Below are 18,554 nucleotides of genomic sequence, written 5' to 3'. Positions count from 1 at the left end.
TGATGGGAATGGCTCAATTTGAGCCCAGGCAGAGATAATAAACTCCATCCTATTCTATCTTAAAATTGGTTTCAGAAAGAACTTGGCTGTTTACACATTTGGTTTTAATATTAAAGTTGTACTGATTGTCAAAAGGGTATTTTACCGGTTTCCCTTCTGCTTCATAATCTCTGCCCCAACCCCAACTGCTGTCCTTTTTCAGCAGCAGCATGGTGCCTCAGGCAGCAGGAGATTCTAAAATGCCAATTTTAATCAAACACTTTTATTTCAAATACCATTTACAGTCTCCACGGGAGTGAGGAGCACTTTTCTCTGTGCTGTTTTGGAGCACTCACTGGGCGATGTTAAATTATTCAGGACACGTTCTGCTGAATTATTCCATCACAGTAGCAGTGAAGTACGTTGCAAGCATTGCCTGTGTTTAGCTGGAAAAACTAGAAAAGAAATATGTCCACCACTAATAATACTGGTGTCTCTTTGCTTTAGTCCTACTTTAGCTATGGGTATCATTGGGTTATTTCCCTTCACTTCCAACCGGTGATATAATGTATTAAGTCAGGGAAATATTCAACCGCTGGTGCAACTTAGAGCAGCTCAGGGGTGCCTTAGGTTATGCCTGTCCGCAGCGGCCCACAGGGCCATTCCTGCAGCCAGGGATTGCCGATGTGTGGCACAACTCTGCTGATATTCCCTTCCCCTGGCCGTGCCCCTGACATGTTGCCCGTGAGGCATGGTGGCATAGGATTTCTTTGCTGCTTCTGTACTAACTCTGCATTGCTGGAGGATTCCCCAGTGCATGGGAATCCTCAGCTGGCCACTGCTGGAGTGGTTTAAGGCGACTTACCCATGTCTCGCAAATAACATGGGTAGCTGCTCTTCTTCCTTTGTCGAACTAAGCAGAACTGAATTCCCAAATGCTCCATTTTAAAATACTTTCTGCAGGGAGACTGCCACAAACTCCCTTTGAATAAGAGTTTGGTACTGCCGCTGAGAACATAAGAACAGCCATACTGAGTCAGACCAAAGATCCATCTAGCTCAGTATCCTGTCTATTGACAGTGGCCAATGTCAAGTGCCCCAGGGGGAGTGAACAGGTAATCAAGTGATCCATCCCATCACCCATTCCCAGCTTCTGGTAAACAGGAGCTAGGGACACCATCCCTGCCCATCCTGGCTAACAGCCACTGATAGACCTATCCTACATGAACTTATCTAGTTCTTTTGAGTGTATTAAAAATCCAACATTTCCAAGGGGCTTCCTTGCTGGTATTATTGTGTCCTTCCCCAACAACTAAATTTGAGAGAGAGAGAGAGAGAGAGAATGTGTGCACGCGCCAAATGGATAGGGAAGTTGAAGATAAACTCTCCAGATCATCTTATAAATAATTGGCTGGTTTCTGAAAAAAATGGTGCAGCCTGGATGATTCGCATGCAATGGGTCTGAGTGAAGAGGTAAATAGTTTGGTGCTCTCTAGTGGAGAAAGTACCTTTCTGACTGTGGTAGTTGTGATCATCTGAGTGCTGGCACTAACAGTGCCCACTTTTTATTGGAAGGGGACTGGTGACAAGCTGTCTCAGTGAAAAGTCCTTTGGTTTGGAAGTAGCTTCCTGCCTTGGTTCACCAGAGCCTACACTGAGTTTACTCCAGGATGAACTACATTCATGTGTTCTCTAAGGGTTGGGAGAGAAGTCACATGAGTTGAGAAGATTTATCTTTCTTTGTCTGGTGATTAAGATCAATTGGAGGCTTTTTGGCTTTATTGTATGTGATGTACCGAGAGCTTTAACATAGGTGCAGATGGTGAAGTTCAAAATATGTAGAACCACTGGGCAAACTCACAAAAATGATGCAAGCAAAATAATCTGAAGAAAGCTTTACAAAATGGATCCTTGTATCAAGATTTGAGGAATATTGAAAGGCACGTTTCACTACTGTTGAATTACAATGGAATTCCTGGACATACATACAATATCCACATTCTTAAAAGCAGTTCATAACAATGGCACAGTTTGAAATGCATATATTCCATTTCAGTTAATAACAGTGATTATTTGGTTAATATTTTTGGAGAGCACACCACACCAACTATAGCCCAGCACCAGCAGAAAACAAGTTGTAAACACCAAATTAATTTAATCAGTGGACGCACTCCGGCTTCTCTGAGCTCATCATTTAGCATGAGAGACCTGCAGAATGCAGCTGAGTGGTTTTATGCATCCCATGATATAAGAAGACAGCCTTGATTCAGTTTTGCCGAGAGGTGCAGATTTATGTTCATTCAGGGCCTGCATCTGCTCCCCTGGATATCAGTGGCTTCCGTGATGTCAGGATCAGGCCTTAAGCACTATTAAAATCATTCTGTTTGTACTCTAAACTAACATGTGGAAAAAAGTGCTTATTTGGAAAATACAGCAAAGAATCCTGTGGCACCTTATAGACTAACAGACGTTTTGCAGCATGAGCTTTTTGTGGTGAATACCCACTTCTTCGGCTGTGTGCTTGCATCCGAAGAAGTGGGTATTCACCCACGAAAGCTCATGCTGCAAAACGTCTGTTAGTCTATAAGGTGCCACAGGATTCTTTGCTGCTTCTACAGAACCAGACTAACACGGCTACCCCTCTGATATTTGGAAAATAAACACTCAAGTTCCAAGTACAAGCAGCATTCTTGGAATGTAGCAATAAATACCTCTTGTACAACAGTGGGACAGGCAGAAGCATCCATTAATGGCATTTACAAGGCAGTAATTCCAGCCCCACACGTATTTCCCCTGAAAGTAAGAAGGCAGTACAGATTATACGTGAAGGAAAACAGCAAATTAATAGGGAGCCAGGAAACTGCTACCACTCTGAAAATAATGTCTTTAGTATCCTAGGTCAGTTGGTCTATAACTTCGCTAATTCACGTCTGTCAATTTTAATAGTAGGCCAAGCAGCATTACATGTGTATGGGACAGATCCATAATGTGTCCACATAATCCACAAAAAATGGACAACTGAGATACAGATCTCCACTGTTAGACAAGTGTGGCCATTTGATCAATAACATAGTCAAAAAGTTCACCTGAATTGCTTTTTTCTGGATGTATTGAACTAGTGGGGCCGGGATGCTAATTATCTTTATTCATTCAGCTCATGGCTAAGTTCTGTATCTCTAGCTATAATTAATCAAATATGTTTAATTAATTTTTTGCTGTTGTAAATCGGATTGGCTTGTCAGTCTTCCGTGCAGCAGGAATTTTACAGAAGAGCCCTCTAACCTACTCAGCCTCTCCACAGAGATGGATTTAAAACAAAGATATATTATTTTATTTTTGAAGTGAAATTAATAAACAGCAAATGGAAGAAAACATTATCGAAAAGGCATCTTGCCCTTTGCAAAGTTTCTGCTCTGGATTGTCCCCTCCAGATGTTAGGAAATATATGCAATTAATTTTATGCTGTCAATCAAGACAAATTAACTTAGAAGGAAATTAGAAACGCCACTTCTTTCACTACAATTGATCTTTTTGTTGTTAAACTGACCCTAGTTTGAATGGGTTTGGTGTGTTAATGCAGGTGTTCAAAGGAACGTCTAAAGAAGGTCTCTTGCCCTTTCCAGCCTTCCGTGTGACTCCTCTCCAAAGATAACCCTTGGATTGGGAAGGGGAAAGCAGCAAGTGTGCAATTTCCCATGGACACTCTTTAGTTTTGAGCTAGCAGCCCCTTTTTGTAGGCAAACAGCCCAATGGCAGCCACTGAAGTGAAGAAAGTGGAAAATCCAACCAGCCTCAGCAGTCCTGCTACAGACGGCAAGTTTCTCTCCCAAAAGGTGGTAGTGATTGGCCGGGCTGGGACATCCTGGAGGAGCAAACATTCAGTATTAGGTCACCTCTGCCATGAGAGGGGAGTACAGAGCTCACTGATGTATTATATAAATCATAGGCTTCTCTTTCTTTCTAACTAAATGGAGGGTCCCAATATACCTTCTGTTGTAATTTGGTCACAGTATGGAAAAGGCTGAGAACCACTGATGTAAATCAGACAACAGGCTAGGCAAGAAGGGTGGTCTTGTGGTTAAGGACCTGGACTGGGCATCAGCAGAATCAGGTTCATTTCCTGGTGATTCCAAGACTCCCAGCAGTGCCCTGGGCAATTAAATCACTCTCTGTAGGCCTTAGTTACCCATGTGCAAAACAGCAAACAATAATTTCCTCCCTCACAGGGGTGTTGGGAAGATGAATTCATGCATAATGTTAAGTGATCCGAAGCACTCATATGGCTATAAGAACTTAGCTAGGGCTAGTAACCAGAATAGTGTGTTTAGCTATTGATCTACAGATACACAGGAGATAAAGCTTGCCTCTGACTCTGGTTCAGGCATCCAGATTTCATCCTTTGAGATCTTTCCCATCTTGAACAGTATCTGAAAGAAAAATGACACCACATGAACATTCATGTTTTAGTTAATAAGCACAGGCTGGTAATATTAAGTAACATGAAGAAAATGAAAAACTTTTTTTTCACATAAGCTAAACGTCAGAGAGACTTGTGCAGCTTTCCCACTTGAGACAGTTGTCACAGGTTTCATCCCACCAGGCACAGGCGAAAAGGTTCCCAGACAGTCTAATCACCCAGCCTGAGAAATATTAAAGTAAAATTTAATCTTGCGTCACTCATGAGATTGAAAATCTATTGGCAGTGATGCTGGTTGGATTGCCGATCAAAGGGACAGGCGGGTAAGTTTGTGCCTCTGAAGGTTCTTGATTATCCCTTGGCTTTTTGGAGAATATAAAAACCAGTGTTTTTAAAACAACAGAACACCGAAGTGCTGTAACAAGGGCAGAGGGTTGCAAGGGCATAAAGTATCTGCAGCACAAATAGGTAAATGTCTTTGTATCCACCACTGTTAAGGTGTGTAGAGGGAAAGAGAAGGAGGGGTGATCTGAAACACTTATATGATTATTAAAATATTATACTATCACATCAAATGGAAGCCATGGACCCGATTCTCAGTCCCACTAAGCCTCCTTTACACTGTTCTGCCAGAGTAAAGGAACAGTGGGGATAAAATATAATTTGTGCCCACTTTCAGGTCCTTTTATCCTGGGTATGTCCACACTGCTGTTGTAAGCCAGCCTTCCAGTCTAGGGAGACAGACTCATGCTAGCTCTGCTCTAGCTATCACACTAAAAATAGCAGTGAGGATGTTGTGACAGGGATGGTGGTCTGGGCTCGCTAGCTGAGCCCAGACCCAGGGGGTCAGGCGGATTGGGGACTCGAGTGGCTAGTCCGTGCTGCAGGGTCCACACTGCTATTGTTAGTGCGTTAGCTCAAGCAGAGTTAGCGGGAGTCTGTCTATCTGGGCTGGGAGGCTCGCTCCCAGCTGCCGTGCTGGTCTGACTGAGAAGCAAGTCGTGGATGTGCTATTTGTTTAAAAAAAACAAAACAAACAAAAAAAAACCCACCAAGCAAACAGACTGTTTGTTGCCCATGATGGATTGACAGAACTTAGCTAAGTGTTCTCTGTCAGAGAGAAGCAGAAGGGAGTGATCACTTGTACTAAAAAGCTCAGATTTTAAGGGTCTATAACTGGAAATAATATCTAGTGCAACAAGTCCATAATGAGCTAAACCAAATACTGGACTCTGCTGGAAGTTGTATGGGTATATCTGAGGGCAGAGTTGGGCTTGTTTATTTTTAGGCAGAAGACAGATTGCACAGGTTTGGATTTAATACTTCAGTGATGAATTTGGTAACATTCTGATTTGTCTGAGACTTTAACCTGTAATACCTCAAAGGATTTCATAATATACAGAATATAGTTAAACTTTGGCTTGCGGTGTTTTGGAATCTGTTCATTCTAGGTGCCCTCTTTCATTAGTACAGTTACCGTAGCTAACGCTCCCAAGGTATGTCTACACTTTGAGCTGTGGCCAACTCAAGGAGATCCACTTGTGCTAGCTCTCAGTGAGGGAGTAGGCTAAAAATGACAAGTAGCTGCAGCAGTGTGAGTGATGGGAGGGGCTGCTAGCCCTGAGTATGTACCTAGGGTCTCTGATGGGCATGTTCTTGGGGTGGCCCTGTCACTCACGCCAGGACAGCTACACTCTATTTTTAGTGCATTAGCCTCATGATGGCTAGCGTGGATATGTCTCCTCCAGCTGGGGATCTCAGACCCAGCTCCAAATGCAGACATACTCCTAGTCAGATATTAAGATTGAATCTTCCATGAAACATCTGGCCTCTTTTGGTCTTCAATAGCCATGATCAAGGAAAAGTGGTTATCCGTACCTCTCTTGCAGCTCTCTCTCCCGCCTGCACAGCCCCGTCCATGTACCCGCTCCATTGGGTAGCGGTCTCCGTGCCAGCAAAGTAGATCCTGCCGAGGGGCTGGCGAATGGTCCTTTAAAACAAATGTAAAATGTCAAAGGCCACTAACTGAAGGCTGACAATCATTTTAAAAGCAATTATTGCCCTTGACACTAGAGCTTGTTAAGTTTCTCAAAATTCCTAAAGGGCTGGTATGGAGAGGGAAAGAAATACATTAGGTTTTCCCTTAGGTTAGCAGCTTACCTGCTGCTATGTGCAACATGTTAACATTAGTCAAGACAGAAAATCAGAGAAAATCCAAGACATAAACTGATCTCTCAGAAGATGTCTCCTTTTAGTGCTTGAATAGGGAACAATCCTAAGAGGCTCCAGAAATGCACTGTGGTTAAATGAACTTATTTCCTTTGTATGGCTGCTTTGCTTTTATTCTTCCATTACAACTGGATGTGAATAATGCCTTTGCAGGGATGGGTTGCTCTTATATTTTGAGATTCAGCAGAACTTTTCCCCTTTAGCATGCAGCCCTACAAATGGGAGAGGAGAGAGAGATGCCTCTGTATGAAGCAGGGAAAGCTGCACCTCCTCCGTCAGGACCCTGCGCTGCTATCGTTCAGACGCTACCTGCACAAATGCCACAAGCTTCTTGGGCAACACAGCCACAGGAACTGCACTCCCTTTTCACAGAGACAGAGTCTCTAGTGGTCACAGAGAAAACACTGGGTTAGACTTTAAACAGCTGCTGGAGATTAGCTCGGACTGTGGGCAAAGTCGTAAACCTCCCCCATCACTGCACGGCACTCAGGCTAATAAAATATAGCACCCACATGGCTCAGGGTTTCCCCAGCATCCTGAAACATGGCCAGGGTATTCCTCAGACGACTGGCAGCCAGCTTGAGAAAAATCTTAAAAGGGCCACAGTGTGCCCCTGCCAAGGATGTATGGGTTGGGTTGTTCCCATTATGTGCAGGAAGGACTCATGTTCGCCGCAAGTACTTCAGTAACAGAGCTACACTTTTAATCACTAACAGCTGAAGTGGACCATATGGAACAAAGCAATTTTCCTGTGCTGCTAGTTAGGTGTAAGAACTGCATGTCCTTGTTTGTGGGTTTATATATAAGAATTTTACTTATATCCCTATTTATTCCTTCCCTGTGACTATAACTGAATTAGCGCTGCCTGAGCCTGACCTTGCAGGTATTGAGTTAATGGCAACTTTCCCATTGACTTCAGTGGTCACAGCATCACTTTTTCAGAAAGCACTGAAGGAACATATTAAACATTTTAAGCAGCAAAAACCGGGCAGTGACCTAGTGAGAAGAGGTCTTGTATTGCTGACATAGGTCCATTAGCCTGGGTGTTCTGTTTCACTGAAGATTGTGGGTGAAATCCTGCTTCCACTGTAGTCAACTGCAAAACTGACGTTGACTTCAGTGGGGGCAGAATTTCACCCATATGCTGTATGTTCAATGTGTTTTGTATGGAAAGAATATTGTAATAATTACAAAGACGTTACAAAAAAAAAAGCACAATGTTATCTAGTTTACCTTCCATATTGAGACATGATGCCTGGTGGGAAGTAGGCTGAATAACATCCCCCTGAATACTGTTCTTCACTCCAGTTCTTTTCTTCATAATGCACTGGCTGTAATAGTTAATGAGACATGAAAGAAAGAACAAGCCCTTGGCTAGTATATTGGAAATAAAATAAGTAAATATTTGGCTTTTAGGAAACAAAACTAGGATAATATATATATTATCCTGTATCAGCTTTGTTATATATATTACAAAGCTGATACAGGACTGCCACTGCATTCTGTTAATACTATCCAACAGCACAAAATGAGCAGGTTTCTACTTCTCTGGAGCATTACTCTCCCATATAATATAGACAACTTTTGACAATTCTTATCCTCTTTTCTGGTATAGAGACAGTTCTTGTCTCCCTCTTGTGTTTAGGGTTCACCAGCAGCTGGGGAAGTGGATATCATATGGCATAACATGCATTGCTTTTGAGAACTAAAATGTAAACGTTGTCCTTGCTTCACCATTCAAAAGAAACAAGTAGCACTACCACAATGTAAATAAAAGAACAGGCAGTGGTTTCTCACATGTAAAGCCTCTTCTGAGCCCATCACTTTGGCATACAGTTCACAGATTTTTCTCTTCCTAAACACAAATATAAACTGATCAGAAAACAAATGAAAAAGAACCTCATTCTTTGCTGCTGTTCTTAACATTAAAATCTGTTTCAATACATGTTAAAAAGTTATTTTTGTATGTGCAACAGTTTCCAAGTTCATACTCTTAGGCCAAATTTTCAAACACCAATGCCTAAGTGTAAAATCCTGATATCACATTTGGGAGGCTCATGTTGGACTGCGTGCCATTAAATGAATGTTTGTACAGTTATCTGAGGATGCAGAGTCAAATTATACTCAGGTTCACTGGTATAAGTCTGGAATATTTCCAATGAAGTCAATGGAATCACTCCAGATTTACAACAGGGTAGCTGAGAGCAGATTTTGACCTGTAAAATACTCAATGGTATTTTATTTATTATGAATAACAGAACAGGCTTCAAACTGGACTCTTCTTTCATATATGGTTGTGGAAATAGTACTGTTGTAGACACAGATGTTTATACATTTATGTAAATAATAATAAATGTTGGAATATTTCTGTCTGGCATGTAGGGGAAGGACACCAAAGGTTATGTACCTCAGCACTCCCTTCATTTCACTAATGGACCAGCTATGTGAAAATGGTCAGGAAGGAAGGAAGCATTTTGGAATCTTTGCAGTAACCAGCAGTTGTCACGGACAAAAACAGTGCCCCAAGACTATCTGTGAAAGATAATGTGCTAGTGATAACATGAAAAAACAGATAGCATGTGGACACTTTAAAATACCCTTAAACTGGAATCACTGGGGGCTGTGCCTACCTACGCAAGCTGAGTTTAGACCTCAGAGTTTGGGGAATACTATTATCTGTAGTTGCTCTATGTGTATATAAAATTACTCGGTGAAGTATCCTAAAGAACAACTCTTTGAAATTTGTAAGTTCTTACCTCTCTTCTTTGCTGGCACGTGCAAGTCTATAGGCCTTTCTTGTAAGGATAAAACTAAAGAAAAAGAGGACACAAGTATTGTGCAGTGTCAATACAGACTGGTTTACAAAGCATGCGCATAAAGTCTTTGCTTAAAAAGACTTTACAATGAGTGAGACAAACCCACTACTGGTAAGTAATTCTTTTATCATATAAAAAGCTGAATGATCACACAATACATTGATCCATATTCAATAGCTTCTTGCATTATATCTGGAAATGATCAGCTTGTACAACGAGCGCAGGAAGCTAACAAAACTGATTACCACGTGCTGTGCTAAGGCTGCCTAGGGAGTTGTAGGTGTAGCCCCAGGTACAGCATATTACAGCAATTCAATCTTAAGGTGAGGGAGGCATGGACTACTGACAAGGGAGAGCCTGGGGAGATCTCAGAAAGGGGCCGAGCCCTTTGAAAGCAACTTCATCTACCCCTGTTAGGGTCTGCACAGGGGTCAATAGTACCCTATGATAACTGGTATCAAAGAGAGCTCCCAGTTCTAGAAGAATCAATAGACACCCCTGTAGTGGAATTTTCAAAATTGCTTTGCGTTGGCCTAATTCTCCTCCCACTAAAGTGAGTGGAACAATGCCCATTGACTTCAGTGGGAACAGAATTAGGCAACACCCTGATCTTCATCCAGTGTGAGGAGAGAATCAACCAACACAACACGTGCAGCCTCTCTTTCCATATCGAGATCTAAATCCAAATTGGCTAAGATCAAGACCTGAGTTTCCTTGAACTGGGCTTTAGTTTTCTTGTCCCTCTAAGTTCCCAGGTAGCTGCCCCTGCCACAAAGCCAATACAATTTATTTTTTTAAAAGATCCATGATTAGGTCAGCTACAGGGCAATTGCAGGGGAGTGAGGCTACAGTAGACACAACATATATTTTATGACAAGCATTTTAGAAGGCTACAGTCACATTCCTATCAGTAACTGCTAGAGTCAAATTGATTCCTGGAATAATTCCATTGACTTCAATGGGATTGCACCTCGGTAAATTTGGCTCCTGGAATCCTTTATAAAGTTGTGCATACTAGCAAAGAGATGATCCCAACTTGATTTTAGTAGCAAGAAAATACATTTACATTCCTGTTGTTGGCAGTAACTTGAGAGGAATGTTAGGGGGTTTCATGGTGTCCAGAACAAGGATATTTTAGAACTGTGTGTCCATAATGTTACACAATTCAATAGGAGTGTTTGGCTTTCTCTGTATGGTACTGTACATGCAATTATTTGGTGTATATACACAAACACACACGTGTTTTTTCAGCTGGTTTGAAAGGTTCACCTTGGATTTAAAATGGAAACATTCTGTAAAGATTTTTTTAAAATTTATATTCACTTAATTCACTCTTTTCAAAAGCCACTAAATGCTGTTACACATTTTCCAGCTCCCCTTCCAAAATGAAATGCTAAATACTTGGCAGTTTCTCCAGAATTCTGAATTGGTCATCAAACAGCTGTGCTTTGACTGAATTACAAGATGCTGTGAGGAACAGTCCTTCATCTCTTCAGTGCATTGCAGATTCAAGACAAACAATGGCCTCTGTCAACTGCATTTTCAGTATTCAGCATGGCCAAGAGAGAAGCTCCCGTGTAGCTGGAGCAAGATGCTTGGTAAATCTGAGTAAGGGGTTTAATTTCTATGGGCCCAAGTCAGCAAAACCCTTAAATGTGTGCTTAACTTCAACCATGGGAATAGGCACATTGGACAATGTGCCTCCCTTCCCACCAGCCTCCTCTGCGTTGGCCTACTTACAGCTGGTGCAAAGCCTCGCTCTAAGGAATGCAGAGCCTTGAAGGGGCTGCATAGCTACTTTATCCCACGCAAGAGGATGCCAAAAGATTGCAGTTGGCCCAGAGTGCCTTGCATGCATCCTCATAATGGGTGAATATCCCCTATAGTGATTTGCATGCTTTCCAATCCCCTCCACAAGTCCTTTCACAAGCATCTATAAATCTAGGAACACGGACTAGGGGTGCCTTACCCTATAATGGCAGGCACCGATTCATCGGGTTTGGAATCATCTAAGGTTATTGAAATTGGAGCTTCTTCGTCCTCAATAATCATGCTCGCACAGTAATCTGACAGGAGAAAGGAAACAGATATAATAACTGCTGAGTACTATGTACTGGTAGTAATGAAAAAACTTCACTGAAAAGTAAATGCATAGCTGTTCTTCATTCACTGATAGTACCTAGAAATCTGGAACCTTCTTCTAGCATTCTCTCTCTCCCTGTCAGTAGTTTCCCAAACTGCGTGTATACACACATACTAATTTGTTTTTAAATGGGGACTTTGTTGCTTTGTCTTAATTTATTTGTGACTCACAGAAAGTTATGGAGACGTACTCTTACCAAATAACAGGAACTACAAAAAAATGCAGACTCTAGTAGAAATATAGTATATTTGTTCCTCAAGTACCTTGCCTAAAACACCAGAACCCTATTCTTGGCAAATCTAATCAGGGGAGACTCAATCTTGTACTCCTTGTGGAATTCTCAACGGGCATTACACAGAAGTAGGGTAGAAACAGAAGGGGTAGGACATAACATAGGAATTGCCATAGTGGATCGGACCCCTGGTCCACCCAGTCTAGTATCTTGCCTCTAACAGTGACCAGATGCTTCAGAGGTAGGTGCAAGAAACCCTGTAGTGGACAACAGTGGAATGACTTAGTGGCTAGCTGAAGGGAGAGAAATCCTCATAACATGAAAAAAAAAATCCACCTGTTTAATGCAATGGTGCCTGTTCTGATGTTGGAAATGAAGCATCCTCACACACAGTTTTGGGGAAAAATGTTTGCACGTTCTCCAACACTTAAAGATGATAAACCCATGACTCTGAAGTTAGTGTAGCACTAAACTCCCAAGTTTTTCATTTTCCCCCGTAGTTGATACCCACGTACCCATCTTCTTCCAGAAGGCCTCTTTATAGTACATCATACATTTAATGACAGAACCCATCGGAAGACGGTGAATTAACTGGTTTCTCTCTGATGGTAGTTCTGGGTTGAAATGGATCTTTGTAGTCAGGCCTGGGGGGATGGCACTAATCACATAACTGCCCTGAAACATAAAGCACTGATATATAACACACACAACTGCAATCTTAGATATTAACAGAAATATTATTTTCCTTTATTTAAGATGACCTTTGTGGGCGCTATAATATAAAACAACACAATAAAATAAAGCAGGGAGAAGGTAGACTAATGTCAGGAGCCAATTAACAATACACTAATATGAGACCCCCTCATAAATAAATCAGTAAAGTAGATTTCAAAGACTTTCAGGGGAGTCTGAGAAGCAGAGACGCACAAATGCGTGGTGCTGATTACATTTGGCTAAGAGCTGCCGCAGACATTCCCTCCTCTTTCCCCCGCCCCACTAAATGCAAATTACTATATTTTTATTGAATTACCTCATATATCTCATGGTTTAGAGTCTCCACAATGACATTATCACCTGACTGATCAATGCGAACTACAGGCCTCTCCAGTTTAACGCTGCCTTCGAGGCGTTCCTTTATCCTTTCTGTAATCTGACCAGAACCCCCAACAAACTTCCGCTCCTGGAAACAAAAAACCCCACCAAGAAATCATCATGAGAGTAGAGTCTACAATAAATTCTGTTAACACATGAGAAGATCAGGGTCAGATTTTCAAGTGCACAGAGCCCACAAAAAAGGCCAGATTTTCAAGAGTTGTTTTGAGTTAACTAATCAAGTTATCCAAGTACACTTTTACTACACTTTAGTTTGAAGTACACTTGCTTTGTATGCTTGAAGGGCATTCATACATTCAATGATAAGTGACCATGGAAACTAAAGTGGCAGATATTACAACAGCAGAAAAACAAACAAAACAAACAAACAAAAAAACAACTATATGTTGAAGAGACTGGGGAGGGAAATTAAATAAATTGTCCTGATTTAACTTGAGGCCTAGATTGATTAGATGTCACATTGTACAGAGCTCCCATAGATGATAATTTGACACCTTCAAACACATATTGAACGCTTGCACTGTGTAAACTGATTATTCATCTTTTCATTAACTGCAGAGAATGTGTTAAGTTTGTGGAAAAGAACACCACACTTGTTCATTATGGTCTCAAGAAAGGAAACATATGACATTCTGTACCTGTCCCCCATTGGTTACGGAAAATATCCTGGTTGTCCCCCCACACAGCTTCACGTACCACAGGAACCAGAGAGCAGAGACCTCATGTGGCTCAGAGGTGACATTGATGTTCACAAAGAGAGTAGCAAACTCTCTGGCAGCTCTGTATGTAAAATAAAAGCACAGACAACAGGGTTAGGAAGTAGATATTAGAGCTGGGTAAAAGTTTTTGGATAATTAGTACATTCACCAAAAATGCATTTTTCAGGACCCTGAACCAAATCACAAATTCAGGTTGAACTTAATAGTTTCAGCTGAAAAAAAAGGGGAATTTTTTTTGCAAATGTCAAAATGTTTTGGCTTTGACATTTTGTTTTGAAACTACACTTTCAAAATGAAATATGATTTCAAAACAATATTTAAAATATTTCATTGCACCTGAACAAAATGTCTGTGGGTTTTTTTTTGTTTGTTTTGGTGAGAAAAACCATAACAATTCTGTTTTGGTTCAGAACAGGTTTTGTTTAAATTCAGTTATTCACTAAGCTCTAATAAATATTACTTTGCTGTTGGCTATTATTAGTTTTTCATTATCATCTTTGAACAAGGTTATTACCCAAAAGCACACAGATCATTTTTTGTTCAATTCAATTTTTGGCATGTAGAAAGGACAATTTGAATATGTTTATATGAACCTCCCTACCATTTACCCATTCTTATTTATCCTGCTTCTTAACTAGTTTCCCAGTTGCCATTACTGCCACAAAACAAATACTTTCTCAACAGGAGATGCATTTGATAGCCAGTTAGCGGAGGTCTTCTTCCTTTCTCCTCCATGGGGAGCTCATCAAGTACACCACTCCCATGGTTTGATACATCCCTGGTAGCTTAAGGAGTACATTTCCAAGGCCACTCCTTACTCTCCCACCTGTCACTGCAATAAATTTTATTGCCTAGTCAAATTTAAGTTCTACAATGTACAGCAACGGCAGCAATCATAGTAAATATATATATACACACAGGGCCAAATTCCCTGCTGGTGTAATACCACTGAACACAACAGTGTTACACCACCAGAGAATTAGAGCATTCACCTGTATTTCACTTGTGATTTGTTAATTAGTATATACTAAGTTCGATCATTTATGAAAAAGAGTCAAAGTGCTTCCAGATAAAAAGTTTCATTAACAGAGAGAATCTCTATTGATTTGCTGAGGTAGCCAACTTAGCACGCTCTCTCTGATGGAATATGTAACTTGTGAACTTTTACAGCTTTTTCTTACTTTGGTTCTGAAGGTAGATTTATTTTCTTAGCCATGCACTTTACTTGCCTTTACAAGTTATTGGTGTGGATCTAAAAGCACCCAGCATGCAGAAAGATCAGTTTCCTACTTGTAATACTACCATTCTGAGCAGCAGCTAGGAAACTTTGATTGGTTTGAAGGGAATAAAACAGAGTTTTGAGTTTTTCAGCATATCTCAGCATCCCTATTAAGATTACAAGACTCAGCACTAGAATCAGTTTTGTTCACATTGCACAGAGGCACCGTAGCATACAGATTATTATAAATCTAGTACTGCTTATACATCTGTGAGTTATTGACTTAGAAGCAAGTCCATTTGGTGTAGAAAGGGTTGCTCAGAATTACTTGCATAGACTACAACAGCGGTTTGCAACCTATTACCATTGTGGGCCACATAAGCAGCTCTCTGTGTGTTATGTGGGCTGCATCCACATGTGTATATATACTACCTGTATGGCTCTGAGGATGTCACATGGGCCACAGCTGTGTGCTGATTGGGCTGGGGGTTGAGAACCATTGGACTACATGCATGGGAAGACAAGTGGCTTATAAAATTAACTGTATGGAAAATATTGTGCAATAATGATCAGGACAGAAACCTAGTGGCCATATTCTGTAAGACTTCGAGCAGGAGAAGGATTCGGAGAAGCACAATACCTTGAGGGAGAAATAGTCTGAAATCTTTGATATAGTGCTAAAAAGTAGTAAGAAAGAAAAGGCAAACAATGCTGAACTGCCTAAATAAAAGGTACTGTATTAAATATAGAGGAGGAAGCTATTCTAGTACAGTGTAAGGGAATGGCACAGCCAGGTAGGATATGTTTAATACAGTCTACCTGGTTCTGTTTGCCTTATTATAGTGAGGATTCTATGAGATGGGGAAGGAAGAGCAGACCACAACTGGAGGTATTGACTCCACATCCATGCAGTGGTGTTTTAATTCACATAGCACCTGGAATGTGCATAGCACTTTATAGACAAGGAAAAGACAATGCCCATTCCCACAGAAGCTTACAATCTAAGACCCTGGTGCTGCCAGGTGCCGAACAGGAGAACTGCTCAGTTCTCATAGGAGACGCTCAGCTCCTTGCATGTTCAACTCTCTTAACCTGCCCTCATAGACCATCTGCTGTAAAACCCATATATCATTTTTATTTATGATGTTTGGGCTTGCTCTAATTTGTCTTTTCTTTTTTTTTATATACCACACTGCCAAAAACTACCCTCGTTGTGGCCTCACTAATGCTGAACAAAAAGAAACAATCATTTAACTTGTTTTACATGGGGACTTCTGTTGAGACAATCTAGTATCACATTTGCTGCCTTTGTGACAGCATAGCACTGTTAATGCGTTCAATTTATCATCCACTATACCTTTATAACCTTCCCTCTTCCTACTGTCTACCCAATTATCCTCTATTCTTTGCTTGAGCATTCAATTATTTCTTCATACATTAGCCACCTTGCATTTGTCCTTACTGAATCTCATTTCAGTGATTTCAGAAACTTCTAATTTGTCAGGCTCATTCTATATTTTTAACTCTCTCCTCTTAAGTGATTACAATCCCTTTTCCCTTTGCGTCATCTGCAAAACTGAAGTCTGACCTGACCCACTTGAAGTCAATAGGAGCATGATCAAGACCTCCGTAAGTGCACTTTACATCCCATCATATAATGTGCCAAGGAAGCTAGAGGATTTTAAAGTTAATAAAATGTTATCTACTTGGTCCAGCATATTTTGTCAGTCAACTCTTTCATTGTCATTTTGTCCCATTCTGCAGCATGTGGGGCCGCCCAGGGTGCATCAGCAGGGATCTACAAATGAAGTCAAAATATTAAACTTAGTGCATAGTATATTACTACCTAGTCATATGTAGTTTGCAGTCCCAGCCCTGCTAATATAGTGGGTCAAATCTGCTCCCACCTACTGGTACACTGGTGTAAATCTGGCCTCTCTGTTTCATCAATAGATACACTTATGCAAACCCAGAGTATAACTGAGGGCACAATCTGGCCTTTTATGTACACTGTAAAACTGAACTACACATTTAACGACGATCTGCTGCCTACAAGTCTCAACACAGGAACGCACTACTGTTTATTTGAATCTTGTCCAAAAAAAAAAAAAAAAAAGGTATCATCAGAGATTTCTGGGAGAAAGCATTCAGTGTAGGTACATCATAATGCAGTACCTGATCCTGAAAAACCTTACACATGTGAGTAACTTGTCCTTGTGTGAGGAAAGTTATTAATGTGTGTAAGTCTTTGCCAGATTGGTCCCCAGTTCAGTAGCAGGGTTATGGAACAGTTGACAGATATTTGAAAGTTTGGAATCCTCTGCAGGGATTTTTTTGCACAGTGGATGGTCAAGAATTTTTAAAGTTCCATTTCTGAAGCATTTACAAATTTTTATTTTAAAAATAACATCACTGTGAACTAGCCTGTAGTCCATCTTACACAGCTGCCCAGGAACATCAATACATCATAACAGGTATTTCTAGGGAGAGATAGTAAGCCCCCACTTCGCCCTCCCCCCCAACTCCTGGCATGGCCTTCCTGGACCTTCAGTAGGGGTAAGCAAGTGCTAAGCACATCCGCTGCTTTGCCCCATCCTTGAGCACGTGGGCAGAGTCTAGACTTTGCCTCTTTCCCAATTCATTGGACAGCACAACTGCGCCACCACAGGAGGTAGTACGCCCCTACTGGTCTGGATTAGTAACATATTGCTATTCTCCTCAAGCCAGGCAGGAATCTTACCTCTGTGACATACAGTGCTTTTCCTGGGGCCCTGCAGCTATACCCTTTATAAAGGGTAGACTGTCTAAACACAGTCTACTCCTCCATGGACCAGGGCTTGACATTTTTAAAAGTCCTTTAGTAAAATAGCACATTTCAGCCTCCAATCTTTAGCCATAAAATCACTTCTACCCTTTCAGTGTACGTGCCCTGATATCGTTCAGTGTTGGTGGTTGTTGTCTGACACTCCATATGGGAATTCTGAAATGGTTTTTCTGAACCTTCATATTAAAAAGCCTATTCCCTATGATACCAAGATCAATGGTAATCTCATAATAGATATATATGCAGTCTGCATTTATATCATACCTCTTTCCCCATTTCATTCATTGTCCTCCACAGATTGTTATAATCCAGGTAAACTATGGGATTCCATACTGGAGGGAATGCACCCCGGAATGGGTAGGACTTCCCCTGAAATGCACAAATAAAGGTAACCAACTGAGATACAACACACAAAATGGACCAAGGCTTCACGGCAGCACAAATTAAACAGAAATTGCAATTACCAAAGCAATATTATAATTAACTTTCAACCCAAAAATTCTTTGTAAATGAATCCTGGACAAATTTCTGCTGTGTGAAATGCTGATCAACAAGTAGGCCAGGTGACAAACAAGAAAACCAAGTTGTCTTAATTGGATCCCGAAATTCAGTTTTTGTAGCATCTGGTTTCAGATAATAGAGCAGATTTCAGCCATGCCCGAGGGCTTGTCTACACATAAAAATAATCTGGAATAAGGTAGGGTGTGACTTTAAAATAGATTATCGATTCCTGATTAACTCCATGTATGGATGCTCTTATTCCAGAATAAGAAATGTCTTAATGCACAAAATATCCACACACAGGAAATAGCTATTCTGGAATAACTCCTCAGGAAGACAAGTCCTAAATGTTAAGTATTCCT

General features: G+C 41.0%; 1 protein-coding gene across 1 annotated transcript in view; it reads right to left on the bottom strand.

Annotated features, from left to right (window-relative positions):
* Positions 1-2,518: 2,518 nt before the first annotated feature.
* The window catches only part of LOC120389361 (amine oxidase [flavin-containing] A-like), a 60,050-nt gene continuing 44,014 nt past the window's right edge, over positions 2,519-18,554 (bottom strand). The window contains exons 4-15 of the mRNA XM_039511888.1: positions 17,956-18,060; positions 16,574-16,665; positions 13,568-13,709; positions 12,847-12,996; positions 12,332-12,491; positions 11,411-11,507; positions 9,382-9,435; positions 8,423-8,480; positions 7,859-7,956; positions 6,275-6,386; positions 4,344-4,406; positions 2,519-3,841 (exon numbers count right to left, since the gene is read on the bottom strand). Coding sequence (XP_039367822.1) covers positions 3,686-3,841; positions 4,344-4,406; positions 6,275-6,386; positions 7,859-7,956; positions 8,423-8,480; positions 9,382-9,435; positions 11,411-11,507; positions 12,332-12,491; positions 12,847-12,996; positions 13,568-13,709; positions 16,574-16,665; positions 17,956-18,060 — 1,287 coding nt within the window. The 3' untranslated portion in view covers positions 2,519-3,685. The remainder of the gene's footprint in view (positions 3,842-4,343; positions 4,407-6,274; positions 6,387-7,858; positions 7,957-8,422; positions 8,481-9,381; positions 9,436-11,410; positions 11,508-12,331; positions 12,492-12,846; positions 12,997-13,567; positions 13,710-16,573; positions 16,666-17,955; positions 18,061-18,554) is intronic.

This window comes from Mauremys reevesii, linkage group 1 (genome assembly GCF_016161935.1).
Source record: "Mauremys reevesii isolate NIE-2019 linkage group 1, ASM1616193v1, whole genome shotgun sequence".
Classification (NCBI taxonomy): domain Eukaryota; kingdom Metazoa; phylum Chordata; order Testudines; family Geoemydidae; genus Mauremys; species Mauremys reevesii.
The sequence above is the reverse complement of the archived record's forward strand: the minus strand, read 5'-3'. Positions and strand labels throughout refer to the sequence as shown.